Genomic DNA, 18,162 nt, shown 5'->3' with positions numbered 1-18,162 from the left:
ACTCATGTGCTTAGCTTTTCTATCTAATGATCACAACTCACAATGTCTATTGATGAGTTGCATAAGTCACAATGTTTTTTCAAGGTCATTCTCGATACAACCCTTGAAAACAAAGAACTTGTAAGCTTCCTATTCATCCTTCTTTAGAAAAAAATTTATATGGTTTTTCTTCTTGTTCTTCTTTCAACAATAGCGAGTAATTTATCCAACACTCAATAAAAAAAAAAAGTCAGATGAATAAATTTGTAACTCAACTAAAAATTAGCTTGCAAATATTTCTTAGAAATTTATTTATCTGACTTTTATTTTTTGAAACAGCATTCATATGATTATTGAATATTGTTTTGTAAATTACTCTCGATTCTTCAAAAGTACACGTAACGTTTAAATTTTTCGTTATTAATATATATATTTTTATATATGGTTATTAATTATAATTGTAATATAAATGTAACAGATGATTCCTAGGAGTTTTGTGAAGAAATATGGAAAAGAATTATCAAATCCAGTAACCCTCATGCTACCAAATGGTGATAAATGGAAAATAAATTGGATAAAACGTGATGATCATGATGTGTGGTTTCAAAATGGTTGGGAAAAATTTGCACAACACTATTCTATGAGCTTTGGCCATTTTCTAGTTTTTAAATTTGAAAAAGAGTCACAATTTCAAGTTATGATATTTGATAAGAGTGCTTTAGAAATAGACTATTTGAGTAAAGGATTAAGCTCTAGAGATAATGATGATGATCAAAGGAATAATCAACATCATGATGAAGATGCTGAAAAGAAAGATAATGATAATAATAATAATTATATTGAAATTTCTGATGATGAGAATGAAATGCTAAGATCTTCATCACCTCAACCTCACAAAAGAATGAAAATCAATGATGGTTCATCTCAAAGGAAAGAGCTAAAGAAGGAAAAAATCAATTTAGTCCAAGAAGTCAAAGGTGATTTATATTTTTATTCTTCATTTTTTAATTATTATTATTATTATTATTTTAATTTTTGTAATTAATTAGGAGGTAATAAGACAAGTTTCTTCAAAGCTAAGAATAGGTCAACAAATAATGAAGCTATGACAAGGAATGAAGCACTAAAAGACACAACAAGGAGAGCCATGGATTTACATTTTGATAATCCCTCTTTCATTCGTCCATTGCATCAATCCTACCTCCAAAATTTGGTATCTATTTTTTTTATATATACTTTTTTAGAGTTAATTTCCATTTTTTACAATCTACTATAAGTTTTTAGAAACACACAAGAATAACACTAACCCATGTATTATGTGAAAACTTAATTTTATCCTTTTCTAATCAATAAAATGTGTGATTAAGCTATGATTGTATGCATGCAGTTTATACCAACATGGTTTTCTAAACAATATTTGAATGGCAAGAAAGGGATTGCAACCATAGTGATTGGTGAAGAGGATAAGACTTGGGACTTGAAGTTCAAGTTCAATGATGTCTCTAATAGGACCATGCTACATGGTGGATGGGGTTCAATTGTTGAGGAATATGATTTAAAAGTAGGGGATATTTGTGTCTTTGAGTTGATTGATGGCAAAAGTATTTCATTTAAAGTTCATATAGTCCGAGCCAATGCATGATCAATCTCATTCTGAATAATTTCAAGGTATTAAATCAATTAATTATATATTTAGTACAAATTAAAATAAATAATTTACATTTACCTTTAACTCTTTTGATGTGCATTTGGATGGAATGCTTAGATGTTGGGAACTCCTCTGTTATTCCATAAGATTTTAGTTTCTTGTGGTCTATGTATCGAGTACCTCTGGTGCTCCTTTGATGTATCTCTCGAACTATTTGTAGTTTGTTTTTTATATATATTTTCGTGCTTTAAAAGTTTTAATTTCTTGTGGTTTGTGTATTGAGTACTTTTGGTGCTTCTTTGGTGTACCTCTTGAACTATTTGTAGTTTCTTTTTTTTGGCTTAAATGCAGTTTTGACCTCCTAAGTTTCACAATTGCTTGATTTTGACCCTCCACATTTTAATTGCTTGATTTTAACCCCCTAAATTTCACAATTGCTCGATTTTAGCCCTCAAAGTTTCATTTGCTCGATTTTGGCCCCCAAGTTTACCCCTTTTTACATTTACTAGCCCCCGTTGATTTTTTTGACTAAAAAGAGCTTATGTGACATTTTTTAAAAAAATTAAAAATGTTTTAATTATAAAAAAATTAAAAAATAATAATATTTGCTTTTATAAAAATGTATTAAAAATTGTTGTTTTTAATAAAAGGTTTAATAATCATTTTTTATTTAAAAAAAAGTTTACAAAGTTTTTAAAAAATAGTTCATAATTTTTTTTTTACTTTTTTATAAAACAAAATTATTTTATAAACTACATATAATAAAAGAAATATTTTATAATTTAGTTTTTAAAAAACAATTTGTAATTTATTTATTTATTTATTTATTTTTAAATACTTATTTAATTTTAAAATGCTACAATTTGTAAACTAAAATCCTTTACATATTTGTAAACATTGATCAAAGAAAAATGAAGAAATATCTACTGACCGTTGTGATAAAATGAAATTTTACAATGATATAATTTCAGATGTGTAGTAACATGGAAAGTTTTTGGGGGTGAACCCTTGTTTTAGCCATGGGGAATGTCTTATATAGTAGCTCCCCACATGGGCAAGGTTGGGTCCATGGCAAGAAGCAAACTTCAATCCATAATGAAAACCAAGTTCAATACATCAATTATTTAAGTCTAGCACAAATACCTAACAAACCAGATATGTGGTAACAATACACATAGAGAGAACAGAAGCAAAAAAGGGCAACAATGTTTTTTCCATACACGATTATTGGCCAATAAGAAAAGAAGATGAATAACACCACTGAACCCAAAATATATTTGGAGGAAAACAAACATTGTTGGGGTTTAGGGCACCAATGTTTTTTTCATACACGGAGTTTGGCCGTAACGTAAGCAAAGTCTAGCTAAGAATTATTCCTCTAGGAAATTGAAGTTATCCCGAACAATTCGTCTAGAGAAAGCTCATTAACTAGTTGAGCTCAATCACTTAATTTGTGTTGGGGCTTTTCAACAAACACAATGACTACAAACATACAATAGTATTAAAATAACAATAACACAATATAATTAGAATTAATCATATCCAAAACAAACTCAACTCAAAAGTTAACTTAAAGGGTTGGTATAGCAATTAAAATCCTAATAAATATCTCAAATAGATTCCATTATGATAGTACGTAGTAGCTTGAAAGATGGGTCTTGTTTGGTAATGCAAAGAAAAATGGAAAGAATGAAAAGGAAAAAAGAAAGTGAGTGAGTGTGGTTACTAAGTTATGCTATCTTTGTATCTTTGACTTCATTGAGTTCACTGACTCATAATAGATTTGAGTAAAGTTATGGTGTCCAACTCGATTGAAAGGTTGACCCTAAAATAAAATCAATCCAAAATCAAGTCTAATCCAACGATTTTCACAAAAGGGCATCTAAACACATCCTAAATTAATTAGTTTTTTATGGATTTCGATTTTTTAGGATCAGTTTACGATTTTAATTTCGATAGGTTTTGATTTGAACAACACTAAAAATTAGGGACCAAAATCAAACAAATGAGATATTAAAGGTCAAATGTGTAATTAAATCTAAAATAAAAATTTATACTATATTAATATTGACATGACATTTTACTTTATACATTTTAAACTTATACTTTACTTATATTTTAGATGAGAGATGATGCATGTCTCTTTTAACTTAACTAAGGTTTTGAGTTCCATGTAGCAGCGTTAAAATTTGCATCCATTTGAATCCCATAAAGTCTATCGGATTAATCTCTATAGTTATGATAAGGCTTGAGAGAATAATATTTGTATATAAGCATGAAAGATATTTGGTTTATATAAACAAATTCATCATTGTAAAATTTATATAACAAAAATTTGAGGAATAAAAATTATAAAAGAATCATACTATATTTTAAATTTTTTAAAAAATCCAATATTCTCCCATTTTGGATTTTTTTCTGAGATTGATTCATGAAGCTTTGATTTGTGTACATTCAAAGCCTTGTGGTGATGCAAAAACCTCACATTTCTAGGTTTCTTCTTGAACCATAGTTTTAACAGCAGCAGCATCTGCAAGTCAAAGGCCAAGCCATCAGCACAAAAGTTCTCATCACGATAAACACGGCTCATCTTCACTTTCCAATCAAGGTCCATCAACTGTCGGATACGCTGTACTAGCCGCCTCTAATACCATTATGAATGCCACTATAAACAGCTCTGGAATCGACGCAAACTTCCACTTTATGAAAACCGGGCATCTGAGCAAAATTCAGTCCCTCATAAACCCCCCAAAGTGCAGCTACATAGACAGAACACTGACCAAGGAATTTGGAGAAACCACCAAGCCATTCCTTATCACAACCAGGGATCAAACCACCACACCCAGCACAACCGTTCTTCTTACGAGCCCCATCCGTATTCAACTACACCCATCCTACTTCTGGTGGTCTCCAACAAACCAAAATCTGAGAACGCATTGCAGGATTTGTTATGTGATCATTCATTAAAGCCATTTTGTAATCATGTTCCATTCTTTTGATCCACTGCCAATGATCAGGTGGTCTAGAAACATTAACATCATGTATGTATCTCTTTATTGCGCCAACTCCAAAAATGATGGCATGCAAATGCCCACAGAGAATTCCGCTTAATGTTCTCACCATCTTCCTCTACACATTGGATATTATGTTTCTATCCATTGCTGCAAATCCATACTAAAAAACCAGCTTCTAAGACTAGCTGGAACCAAATGCATCCACACACCCCTTGCAAGAGGGCAGTCACGTAAAGCATGGAGAGGAGTTTCAATAGGTAAACTGCATCTGTCACAGTAAGGTTCATGTAGACTCATCTGATGCAAAAGCTAATACGTAAGAATTAGTCCATGGTACAATAACCAGACAAAGCAACGAACATGTTCATTTACATCAAGTTTCCAAATTTTCTTCCAAGGAAAGCTAGCCAAAGTCTCATCACCATCCTCTATACTCTATAAACGATAAGTGCTGGCCACTGTAAACTCACCTCGTTTATCTCCTGGCCAAGCGCATCTATCTCCCATCATGTCTAGAGTCGGAGAAACTACCGCTCTGATTCAATCCTTTATTTGAGCAGGTAACCAACTAAGCTCATCATGAATCCAGAGACTTTCGCATGTCTCCACTCTTCCGGAATGTTATCAACCAACTCAGCTATACGAACACCTTCCTTGATCCAGCAACTATTTGAAGCGTCCACCCTAGTTCCATCTCCAATTACAGAGACTAAATTGACAGATTTCATAAAATAAAAGAAATTAATAAGATGATTTATTATTCTTCTATATATACCAGGTAGGATTAGATTATTATAAATGAATTGTGAGAGTAAAAATCACAACATTATAACAATTTCTAATATCTAGAGTGAGTGTTACAAGTTGTCCTACGTCGCACATAATTTTTTTTCTGAAAACTTGGTATCCGGCTCTAGGACCGACTAATCCAAGGGGACCAATCTCACCGCCCACTTGCCGGGGGCCCATTTAAAACCAGAGTTTTTTTTGCTCTGTATGGACTTAGCCCACCGAAATTGGCACCAGAGGAATCGAACCTGAAACCTTGAGAAGAGCATACTCCAAGGACCCAAGCCAACACCACTAGACCAACCCCAAGTGGGTTACGTCACACATAATTGAGTGAATGTTCTAAAACAAAATACATTGAAAAATATGAGCTTAGAGTGATTGTTTGAAGTTCATATGAAATATGACATCTTCTCATTGCAAAATAACAAAACACATAAATGATCTTTCAATTGAAACCTTGAACACATGATTTTCATTATATTAATCATCTCAAACAAACTAGTGTCCCCTACCTCACTTTGCATTCTATCACAAATCAACTAAGATAGTAAATATAAACTAATAATCACATCATAATCATAACTTAATATCTAGCTAGCTAGAGTGAGTGTTACAAGCTATCCCATGTCAAAAAGTGAAAGTTCTAAAACAACACGACCAATAGTGATCGTTCACTTGTATTCCATAGAGTGATTGATGTTCATTTGAAATATGACATACATCTAATTACAAAATTATGAAACAAACACGTATGTTCTTCTAAACATCTAGGATAATTGAAACCTTGAACACATGATTTTGTAAATCAATCATCTCAAAAAAACAAGTGTCTCCAATCTTCACTTTGCATTCTCTCACAAATTCTTTCCAACCTTTAGTGAAGCCCCCATAATCAAGATCTTCATTATAACTCACCTCAACAAACCATGTTCCTTCCCCTACTTTCAACTCGACTGAATTTCCATTAGATATATTGTGTCTCTTCAAGAACTCACTTGGTATGATCAGCTGCATATATAAGAACAGATTACAATTTTATACATTCACACACATAGCTACTACATACATGGTAACAAAGACATATTAGGTAATTCATACCTTGTCTAATGTTGTTACAGAGACCTTGAATTTATTATGTAAATTCGGACTTTCATAATCTGCAGTAATTAACAACAAAGAAAACATGATTTGTGAATATATCCTTAATTAAGTATATGCTATAAAAACTTGAAAAACAATTAAAGTTAAGATCATTACTATTAATACCATGTGTTTTTGGGCAGCTCCTTGAAATTCCTTCTCCAAAATTGCCCACATTATCCATATCTACTACCGGCGATGTCTCTGATTTTTCTTTGACTCGTTGGTTTTCTGCATGTCCACAACCTTGTCAGGGATTGAATGAAGAAGTTGGAGAAAATCTACTAATGCTATGTGCAAATCGCATATAAATAACAAAATGGGTTTAATATATTGAATAGCGTAAAAGTAGATTTACATGGACAAAAATTTATTTAAACCTTCAAAAGTTTTTAACGTATAGTAGATTGTAATTTATTAACAAATTAGAACATTTTACATTAATCAAATGTATCAAAATTACACTAAAATGAAAGAAATACCTTGAAACTGCTCCGGGCATGGTTCCTTTGTAGCTTGAACAATAGTAATTGCGAATGATAGAGGTTCTCGTTCAGTCATCTCAAATTTACATTCATCACCGACTTGCAAGTTATGTTCTCGCGAAAATGATCTCCAACCACCACCCATTTTAAAATTTCTATTGCGTTCATCAAAGCTTAATGTCACGTGCCATGTCTTTTCATCACTAACACTTCTAATCGTTGCATTCCCTTGCAACAACTCATTCATGTACTCTTTCGAAAACCAACTAGGTATCGTCTGTTTCAGCTCATGGTTTAAAATGGATATTAAATAAAATATATTCATGAACTAAATGTGAGGCTCTGTCACAAAAATAATCTTTGAATGTATCTTTGGTTAATTACTTTTGTCCTTAAATATGTCTTCCGTCCATTAGTCAATTTGGGGATTTGTTTGTAATTTCAATACATTCGGTTCCTATAGTGAAAACACACATTTAGGTACCAACATCACTATTTACTAAAAAAAAAGTATAGGAAACATACCAATCTTAATTTATGACCTTCCACACAAGATCGCGATAATTTGAGAGTGAAATTGGGATTCTCATCGGGATGATGAGAATTGGTGCACCTTCTCTTATTTGCATCTACAGTTTTTGAGGATTTCGTAGCTTTCTTACCGCTGCCTCCTATCTTTCCATTAGCCTCTGCAAAAAATTAAAAACTATTTTCAGAATCTGAAAAGGTACAAAATAAAAGTTCACATGTTGATTATTTTTTTTGTAAGACAGTCTTGAAAATAAAAAACATACATATATAAATTGGGTCCAGGCTAAAAACATGTACTTTTGTAAGCTGTATAGATTAAAAAGTGGATAAAAAGACTAAAAACAAAACTTGAGATAAATATTGGGACTAAATAAAAATATATTTTACCGATGAATAGCTATATGAATAAAAGGAAGTAGATTAACATGCCTGAGATTTTTTGCTGGGTTGCCTTCATGTTAATTTTTCTCTTGTGAATCTTTTTCACTTGTGGTGTAGCAAAAGTAGTAGCACTATCGTTTGAGTTGATTTTCTTTTTCTTGAGAGATTGTTTGGTATTGTCACAATCATTTGTGTTGGTGTTTTATGTTGGCCTCATTTTGCTAAAACAAATATTCAAGCAAGATGTTGGATAGAATGCTTCAACATTGGATACAACATTCATGCTTCAACATTGGATACCACATCCAGTGCGCTCTGTTTTCGCGAATGATATATTTTTGCGTAAGATCTTTGAAAGATTTGATTGAAGATTTAATCCACGCCTTTTAATTTGTGTGCCAACACACAGGTGTTTCCAGAATCTTCAGTAAGCGATTTATGTGTTATTAGTTCCTCAATATTAAGAGATAAAAGATTTAAATTCTAAATATGGAATCCACAATAAATGTTCGTTTGAGATAAGGAGTGTTGTCACGTATAATTAATAATGGATCTCGTGATCAAGTTTTGTTTGCTAATCAGATCTTCAAGTTAAGGAAACAAAACATTTTAATTGAAGATTATTCCTTGAAGGAACCTTTGATCATGCTAAGTTATTAAAGGCTAATTGAAGACATCGCCCATGTGAGGGTAGGCTATTTAAAAGATGCTGACACCATTGTTCAAGTGACTGAAACCAGATTTGAGTCTTACAAAGCGTGTGTTTAGGGTTTTAGTATTGTTAATTGTGTTCTGAGTCTTGTGTTGATTTATACACTGATTAGGAACTGTGTGTCTTTGTGTTGTAATATCTCTGGAGCTTCTAAGCAAGGAGATAGTGTGTGTATACAATTCCAAAGCTTTTAAGTAAGGAATTGGTGTGTGCTTTATGAAGTGTGTCTTCACCTGTTGAATCTAGAAGTGTACGATCACAGTGGCTGTGATCAAGAGGAGGTGAGCGGAGGTTCTCATACCTAGGTGTGACTTAGGTAGAATATAGCACGGGTGGTGATTAGGTGAGAAGTCATAAACGGGGCGTTTATTGAGGGCTTCAAACTAATACTATCATAGTGGATTCACTCCTGGATTGGTATCCCCCAGAGTAGGCTGTTATGCTGAACTGGGTTAACAAATAACTGTGTTATTCTGTTTCGTGCATTTTATATTTCCTTATTGTTCGTCTAGTTCAGTGTTGAACACAGTGTTGGATCATCGGATCAAACATACAGTGTTGGAGCATCGTGTTCAACATCGTGTTACTAGTGTGCCAGAATTTCAATTGGCATCAGAGCAGGCACCCTGTTCTGGATTTAGGGTGAGCTCCAGGGAAAATACTTTCTGGTGAAATGGACAAGGAAGGAGGAACAATTTCCAGACCGCCCCTACTGATAGGGCCTGAGAACTATGACTACTGGAAAGCTAAGATGATGACTTTCTTAAAATCCATTGACAGCAGAACATGGAAAGCTATTGAAAATGGCTGGGAGGCTCCAGTTGTTCTTGACAAAGACGGGAACAAGACAACTGAGGTTAAGGCAGTAAAGGACTACTCAAAGGATGAGGATGAACTAGCTCTTGGTAACTCAAAAGCTCTAAATGCCATCTTCAATGGAGTGGACATCAATATGTTCAGACTTGTTAAACGATGCACTGTAGCAAAGAATGCATGGGAAATACTAAGGAAAGCACATGAAGGAACAAGCAAGGTAAAATTGTCTAAACTTCAGATGCTTCGTACAAACTTTGAAAACCTGTGTATGAAGGAAGAAGAGACCATTCATGATTTTCACATGAATATTCTAGAATTTGCAAACTCATTTGATGCGTTAGGAGAACCCATATCTGATGAGAAGCTTGTAAGCAAAATTCTCAGATCTCTTCCTAAGAGGTTTGACATGAAGGTAACAGCAATAGAAGAGTCTCAAGACCTAGCAACTATCCAAGTAGATGAGCTAATAGGATCTCTTCAAACCTATGAGCTAGGCATGAATCAAAGAAAAGAAAAGAAAAATAAAAGTTTAGCTTTTGCCTCCAACACTGGAGAAGATGAAGAATCAGATCTGGAGAGTGATGAAAGTTTGTCAGAAGCAATGGTCTTGCTAGGAAGGCAATTCAACCGAGTCATGAAAAGAATGGACAAAAAGTCTAAGTTCAATGTGCCAAGCATCAAGCTCGACATCAACAAACAGACCAATGATCAAAGAAGGGCTAGAAGTGATGAGAAAACCAGTCAGTCAGAAGGGGTCCAGTGTCATGAATGTGAAGGATATGGACACATCAAAGCTGAATGTCCTACCTTTCTGAAGAGACAAAGGAAAAGTCTGACTATCACTTGGTCAGATGAGGATGACTCAGAGGAGGAAACTGAAAGTGGATCTGCAAAACATGTCAATGCGTTGACAGGTGTGTGTGAATCTGATGCTGAATCATGTGATGGAACATCCTATGAGGAACTGCTTACCACCTATAAGGATCTGTTCATCAGAAGCAATGAAGTTTACAAAGCGTTGGAAAAACAAAAGAAGGCGAATTGTCAACTGCAGGCTGAGAAGAATGAATGTCTGGTAACAATTGATACTCTCAACAAAGAAATTGAAAAACTGAATGGTGACTTGGAGCATGCTAGAAAACAAGTCAGAGTTTATGGGTCAGGAGAAGAAAAATTCCAAGCCATGTTGTTGAAACAAAGTGCAGGAAAGAAACCAATTGGCTTTGACTATGAGATTGTTGATCAACAAATGGGATACAACAAAGCTACAATCAGTACTCCCATCGAGAAGACTTTTCCTGTCAGTGCTGGCTTTTTACCACCACATCCTCCCACACACCAGGGAACCGACACTTGGTTAAAACCCAAACCTAAGCCTCCTGCACAGACCGGATCGATGCCTCAACATCCTCCTCCACATCGGAATAATTGGTCAAGACCTAAATCTAGGAGAAGGAACTGGAGATGTCACTATTGTGGTAGGAAAGGGCACATAAGGCCTTATTGCTATAAATTGTATGGTTACCCAAAGAATTTCCGGTCACCTGCACCAAAACCAGAAAATGTGAAGACTAAGAAAGAGTGGAAAGAAAAGGAGAATGATGTATGTCTGATAGCTCACACATCACTACGAGCATCATCTAGACAAGATTGGTACTTTGACAGTGGATGTTCAAGACACATGACTGGAGTGGAAGGATATCTTGCCAACTTAAAATCCTATGCCACAAGTTATGTAACCTTTGGTGATGGAGCTAAGGGAGAGATAAAAGGAATTGGGAATCTAATCAACAATGGATTGCCAAATCTAGATAATGTTCTATTGGTGAAAGGCCTTACAACTAATCTAATCAGCATTAGCCAGTTGTGTGATCAAGGCATGAAAGTAAACTTCACAAAGTCAGAATGTCTTGTTACAAATGAAGAAGGAAGACTCTTGATGAAGGGTGTGATGTCAAAGGACAACTGCTACTTATGGGTCTCTGAAGAAGAAAACCACTTGTCCACTTGTCTCTTAAGCAAAGAGGATAAAGTGAAGCCGTGGCATCAAGAAATTGGTCACTTACATCTGAGAGGTTTGAAGAAGGTCATAGCAGAAGAAGCAATCAGGGAGAATCCAAAGCTCAAGATTGAGGAAGGAACTATATGTGGTGAGTGCCAAATAGGCAAGCAAACTATGGTGGCACATCCGAGGCTCCAACATCCGGTTACATCTAGAGCACTTGAACTATTACACATAGATCTGATGGGACCTATGCAGACTGAAAGTCTTTGTGGTAAAAGGTATGTTTTTGCTTTGGAAGATGATTTTTCTAGATTCACTTGGATAGATTTCCTTAGAGAAAAATCAGACAGCTTTGAAACTTTTAGAAACTTATGCTTACAACTTCAAAGAGAAAAAGAGGTTGTTATTGTAAGAATAAGAAGTGATCATGGCAAAGAATTTGAGAATGCAAAATTCTTTGATTTATGTGCATCAGAAGGAATTTTTCTTGGATACTCCACAAACAACAGAGCTTACAGAGTTTATAACTCTAGAACTAAAGTTACCATGGAATCAATCAATGTGGTAGTTGATGATGCACCATCAACTAAAACAGCAGATGTTGAATCATCCATTCAACAGTCATATGATATTGTATTTGATGAAGTTTCAGGTTCTAACAATGAATCTACTAATCCTAAATCAGAACCTGCCCGTGTCAACAAAGTCCCATTTATCAGGGATTTAGCTGAAGAAAATATTGTGAAGCTTGATCATGTTGCTATTGAAGAACAGGTGGCTGACATATTCAGTAAAGCATTGGATGTTGTTGAGTTTGAAAGGCTAAGGGGCAAATTAAGAATTTGCCTGCATAAGGAATTGTAGCAGTTAAGGAGTTTTGAGCGTGCAACCACATTTTTCACTTCGCTCCCACCAGTGATGCACGCTAATTCCGGGCAATCATATCAAAATTGCCATAACTGTGTCATAACATGCAATCAACTCTCTTTCACCTACTGTCCCACTGACTGTGCTCTGTTTGAAGTTCAATTCAATCGAAAACTATTTTATTTCAATCAGATCACCATGTCAAACTCTGATAATACTGTTGATGCTATTGTACAACCCTTTGTAGTTGTGAATGATCATGTGGCTCCATCTGATAAGTCCATCTCTGATTCTGTTGTTGAGCTTGTTACTTTTTCTATCAAGGAGAACATTACTACCCTTGATGTTGCACAGGATGTTGGAACATCCTCTGTCCAGGCTAATCCAAATGCTGCCACTATCACTGAGTCTTTTGGTGATAGCTGTGATTTTGAGGCTGCTACTGGAGATGAATTGCAGGACAAAGAAAACAATGATATTCCTGCTGATGTTATTGAAGACTCTAAAACAAAGGATAGTATAGAGAAAGTTGTCTCTCTTGGTGATAAAGATACTGAGTCTGAAAAGACAGTAAATGAAGAACAAGAGATGATTGATCTTGATGAGGTTGACTTCTTGGATGAACCTCAGCCAAAGACTGTTCATGGGAGATTGGAACAATGTTTTCTTATGCCCTTGTCATATTATGCAAACAAGGGGAAATGTCTATTTTTTGAATGTTGACTATGTGTTTGTTGTGATGGAGGTAGTAGATATGCTTTTTACAACCTCTAGTTAGCTGGATGAAAAGAAGTTGTAGTTTGAGCGAATGATTCATGCTCTGAAGCTTGAAGAAGCTGCATTAGAAGCAACTGACGCAGGTGTTGATGAGAATCTGAGTGTTGGTGCAGGTGGTGATAATGAGGAAGAAGACTCTGAGGTTGAAGATGAGGGAAATGATTCCCCAAGACAGTGCCTCTGTGTAATGTTTTCTTTTGGATTTATTTTTCATGTGTGGGCTATGATCTAAATTTAAGCACCTTGTGTGCATCTGGACTGTGATATTCTGCTACTTCTATGAAGACCCTATTTTGTCTAAAAAAGGGGGAGTAGTTGGTAGTTAGTAGTGTGCAGTATGTTGATGTGCTATTTGATGTTGCAACATCTGATATGTGTCGTAGTACTTATGTTTGCTCTGTAAGGATTAAGGGGGAGTAAGTTCTGATATGCATGTGGTACTCGGATACCTTGTTATGATATGCACTTTTTTAGGGGGAGTAAACATGTTTGATTAAATTTTTGCTCATCTCTGATATTGAGGGGGAGGAGTATTATTTAGTGAGCATGATGTGCTGACAGATGCTCTAACATCTGCTGTAGGCACGGTAGCAGTATGTGATGCATAGTATCTGATGTATGTGCTCTGCATATGTTCTGAATGTGTTTTGGATGAGTGGTGTGTGATGTTTTGATACTCTGTTATGCATGTCTTGAAGGGGAGTAGTTATCTGATGTTTCATGATGTGGTGCTTAATGTTGAGACATTTGCCCTTCCTGTTGTGGAGTGTAGTATTTGTTACGTATAGCAATGCTGCTACATTTCTGTATGTGAAGTAATGCTTCTGCTATTACAAGACTACGGGTTGCTAGATACTAATATATGGATCTGTTATGCTCTGATACTCTGAACTATGGATTTCTTTGATACTCTTCGTGCATGAAGCTTCTGTTTGGCATATTTTGTGACTAAAAAGGGGGAGAGTTAGTAAGTCTCCCTGATGTACTGCTGATTGTCTGCTGAATCTGTGAAGAGTAGTGGTTTGCCTTGGTTTGCCTTCAGTGGCCCAATGCAAGATGTTCTAATCGATGCTGAATCACGTTACCCCAATGCAAGATGTTCTAATCGATGCTGAATCACGTTACCTGATGCTCTGTTGAAAATGAACATCTTGATTCCTGAGAGGAATTTATTTTTCCCCGGTGATTCTTTTTATGAGAATATTTTTCACTCCATTGGCGTTTTCCTGTGAGGCGAGTCGTGTTCACTATTCCGCTGTTGCATGCCTCTGTTATTCTTGTGCGATACAACTATTCTTATTTGCTATTTTCATCTGAGAAGTTCAATTGAAAACTGCATTTAAAGATGTTCTACTTTACTTCATGACTGTGTGCTTATGTTGATTTGAAGAAAGGTAGGTGATGTATCTCTCTAGATTGGTTGAAATGATCTTAAGTTGTTTTAGCCAAAAATTGCCAAAGGGGGAGATTGTTGGTGTTTTATGTTGGCCTCATTTTGCTAAAACAAATATTCAAGCAAGATGTTGGATAGAATGCTTCAACATTGGATACAACATTCATGCTTCAACATTGGATACCACATCCAGTGCGCTCTGTTTTCGCGAATGATATATTTTTGCGTAAGATCTTTGAAAGATTTGATTGAAGATTTAATCCACGCCTTTTAATTTGTGTGCCAACACACAGGTGTTTCCAGAATCTTCAGTAAGCGATTTATGTGTTATTAGTTCCTCAATATTAAGAGATAAAAGATTTAAATTCTAAATATGGAATCCACAATAAATGTTCGTTTGAGATAAGGAGTTTTGTCACGTATAATTAATAATGGATCTCGTGATCAAGTTTTGTTTGCTAATCAGATCTTCAAGTTAAGGAAACAAAACATTTTAATTGAAGATTATTCCTTGAAGGAACCTTTGATCATGCTAAGTTATTAAAGGCTAATTGAAGACATCGCCCATGTGAGGGTAGGCTATTTAAAAGATGCTGACACCATTGTTCAAGTGACTGAAACCAGATTTGAGTCTTACAAAGCGTGTGTTTAGGGTTTTAGTATTGTTAATTGTGTTCTGAGTCTTGTGTTGATTTATACACTGATTAGGAACTGTGTGTCTTTGTGTTGTAATATCTCTGGAGCTTCTAAGCAAGGAGATAGTGTGTGTATACAATTCCAAAGCTTTTAAGTAAGGAATTGGTGTGTGCTTTATGAAGTGTGTCTTCACCTGTTGAATCTAGAAGTGTACGATCACAGTGGCTGTGATCAAGAGGAGGTGAGCGGAGGTTCTCATACCTAGGTGTGACTTAGGTAGAATATAGCACGGGTGGTGATTAGGTGAGAAGTCATAAACGGGGCGTTTATTGAGGGCTTCAAACTAATACTATCATAGTGGATTCACTCCTGGATTTGTATCCCCCAGAGTAGGCTGTTATGCTGAACTGGGTTAACAAATAACTGTGTTATTCTGTTTCGTGCATTTTATATTTCCTTATTGTTCGTCTAGTTCAGTGTTGAACACAGTGTTGGATCATCGGATCAAACATACAGTGTTGGAGCATCGTGTTCAACATCGTGTTACTAGTGTGCCAGAATTTCAATTTGTAATCTCAGCATAGCCATCATCATCATCATCATCATCATCACTCTCTTTATCTTCTTGTTCATCGTTGCAAATCATACTTGAATAGTCAATTTCTAATTTACTATCATCAAATATAATGACATGAAAATATGATCCTCCTTTGTATTGAAAAACTAAAAGATCTCCGCATCTAAGCGACCGTGCAAACCTTTTCCAATCCTGAAGCCAAATATCATCACCCAATTGCACCCAAAACATTTTACACATAGACTCATTTGGAAGTCTAAGGGATATTGGATTTGATACATCTTTCCAATATCTCTCTACAAAATTCCTTGGAACCATCTGCAACAACATTTTCAAAAACCAATGAATTTCAACTTAGATTGAACTAGTAATAAAGATTAATGCAGCAAACCATACATGGATGTTTGTTTTCAGTGTTAAAACTTTAGATGGAAAAATGGGTCTTATTTTGGTTTGGGCAAGAAGCAAATTTCAATCCATGATGAAAACCAAGCTCAATACACCAACAGATTGAATGAAACTGTGATCGAACACTCCTCATCAACACATTAAATCTAGCACAAATACCTAACAAACCAGATATGTGGCAACAATACACATAGAGAGAACAGTAACAAACAGTGTTGGGGTTATTTAGTCTAATTAAAAAAGAAGCAAAATCAAAATATCTTATAGCCAATGAACCAATAAAAGGGTCATCCGAGAAGACTAAACTCCAACACCTTGTAGTCAACATTTACCGAGCCAAAATAACTTAACAACACTTCCAAAATAACTTTCTTACCAATTTTAAGCTCTGTTGAATTCAAAATAAGTAATTTTGTACTAATAAATTTCCTATCGGCGCTTCAAAATGGTCATGAGTCAGTAGTAGTACTAACAGACACATATCTTATATTCTTTGTTGAGGCATTTCAACAAACACAATGACTACAAACCTTAAACAGTCAAACAAGAAAATACTATACAAAAAGCAGAACTTGAGAAACATATGAAATTAAAACGTTCACTTTAAATTCCATTTATGATAATAAACTCATCAAGTATTGGAAAAATGGGTCTTGTTTGGTAATGCAAACAAAAATGGAAAAAAGAAAGTGAGTGAGTGTGGTTACAAGTTGTTGGTCTTGCAACTGACGAAGTTGAATAGTCTGATAGAAGTGCATTCCCTTAGCTTCACTGCCACGCCCATGGTGAATGGACATTGAAGCTACCTTCTGAATGAACGATTTGTGCTTATAGAATACAGAAAGGTGCTGGCTTGATTTTATGGGTAAAAACTGGAAGCGTGTGTGATGTACTATATGATGATTGATGACATAAAATAAGTAGTTAGACAAAATTTGGATTATTTCCCTTAATGTGAAGATTTTTTTGGTTACCTCCAGATGAAAAATGTTGACTTAGATCGGTTTGGTTTGAGGTAGATGGAGGGGAAGTGAGAGATAATTTTAAAAAAAATGTTTTTTTATTAAATCTTTTTTTATAAAGACAAAAGACGTTTTTTTATTCATGAAAAACAATTTTAAAAACAAAAACAAAAAATCTTAGAGAGATTTGATTAGGGATGGCAAAACGACCTAAACCCAAGACCCATCCGAACTCAAACCCAAGTCAATGAACGAAATCCGATTTGACTGTGTTTGAGTTTGGGTTCGGGTGACACCCGATAATATGGGTGTGAGTTTGGTATCCGTCAAACCAACAACCGAAACTCATAAACCCACCCAAATATTTTATAATTACCTAATTACCTCCATAGTCTCCCTCAATTTTCTTGGAAGACCTTAAATTTTAGTTGTAATTTAATTTCTTGATAGTCTATGTTGTAATTTCTTGAAAGTCTATGTTTGAATTTCCTTGAAAGACCTTAATTTTAGTTGTAATTTAATTCAAAGTCTATGTTGAAATTTAATTTCTTAAATTTGCAAATTATTTTCAAATGTGCTGCGAGTTTGGGTTTGGGTGGAAAAAACCCGAACCCAATGGGTGTAGGCGTGGGTGTTGTTTTGCCACCCGAACAGCCTTTGGGTTTGAGTGATGATTTCGAGTGTGGGTGTGGTAAGTGTCAAACTCACACTCATGGGCGTCCGTTGCCATCCCTAGATTTGATTGGTTAAAAAAAACGTTTTGAATTGATAACGAGAATATTTTAAATTGTGAGCGAACATTTTAAAAAATTTTGTTTTTTTTTTTCAAGAATAAAAAACTTTTTTTTAAAAAAATGATTTAATAAAAACAAATTTTTTTTTGTCAAGATTACCCCATCACCTCCCCTCCTCTTCCATCCATCTATCTCGAACCAAACGAGCCCTTAAGATTTCACAAAAATGATGACGTGACATGGTCAGTTAGGGAGGTAATCCAAAACTCGCTAACATTACGGGGAAAAAAGGACGGAATCTTAAG

At 34.9% G+C, this 18,162-nt stretch overlaps 2 protein-coding genes across 6 annotated transcripts; one reads left to right on the top strand and one right to left on the bottom strand.

Annotated features, from left to right (window-relative positions):
- Positions 1-31: 31 nt before the first annotated feature.
- LOC123913572 (B3 domain-containing transcription factor VRN1-like) lies at positions 32-1,887 on the top strand. Of its 4 annotated transcripts, none has more exons than XM_045964365.1 (4): positions 32-120; positions 458-956; positions 1,056-1,192; positions 1,367-1,887. In XM_045964365.1, the coding sequence occupies exons 1-4, from the start codon at positions 43-45 to the stop codon at positions 1,619-1,621; spliced, it is 969 nt and encodes a 322-aa protein (XP_045820321.1). In that variant the 5' UTR covers positions 32-42; the 3' UTR covers positions 1,622-1,887. The 4 variants fall into 4 exon arrangements, with proteins under 4 accessions (XP_045820321.1, XP_045820316.1, XP_045820329.1 ...); XM_045964360.1 differs by having other exon boundaries at positions 1,029-1,192; XM_045964373.1 differs by lacking the exon at positions 32-120 and adding an exon at positions 138-196 and having other exon boundaries at positions 1,029-1,192.
- Positions 1,888-5,987: 4,100 nt separating this feature from the next.
- On the bottom strand, positions 5,988-17,170 carry LOC123913550 (B3 domain-containing transcription factor VRN1-like). Of its 2 annotated transcripts, none has more exons than XM_045964331.1 (8): positions 16,869-17,170; positions 15,744-16,071; positions 8,019-8,159; positions 7,584-7,747; positions 7,056-7,335; positions 6,691-6,804; positions 6,532-6,590; positions 5,988-6,441 (listed from the first exon to the last, which is right to left on the bottom strand). In XM_045964331.1, exons 1-8 carry the CDS (start codon positions 16,956-16,958, stop codon positions 6,193-6,195), a joined length of 1,425 nt encoding a protein of 474 aa, XP_045820287.1. In that variant the 5' UTR covers positions 16,959-17,170; the 3' UTR covers positions 5,988-6,192. The 2 variants fall into 2 exon arrangements, with proteins under 2 accessions (XP_045820287.1, XP_045820295.1); XM_045964339.1 differs by having other exon boundaries at positions 6,700-6,804.
- Positions 17,171-18,162: the final 992 nt, after the last annotated feature.

Source organism: Trifolium pratense, linkage group LG1, assembly GCF_020283565.1.
Source record: "Trifolium pratense cultivar HEN17-A07 linkage group LG1, ARS_RC_1.1, whole genome shotgun sequence".
Classification (NCBI taxonomy): Eukaryota; Viridiplantae; Streptophyta; class Magnoliopsida; order Fabales; family Fabaceae; genus Trifolium; species Trifolium pratense.
Note: the sequence above shows the minus strand (reverse complement) of the source record. Positions and strands in the feature narration are given on the sequence as shown.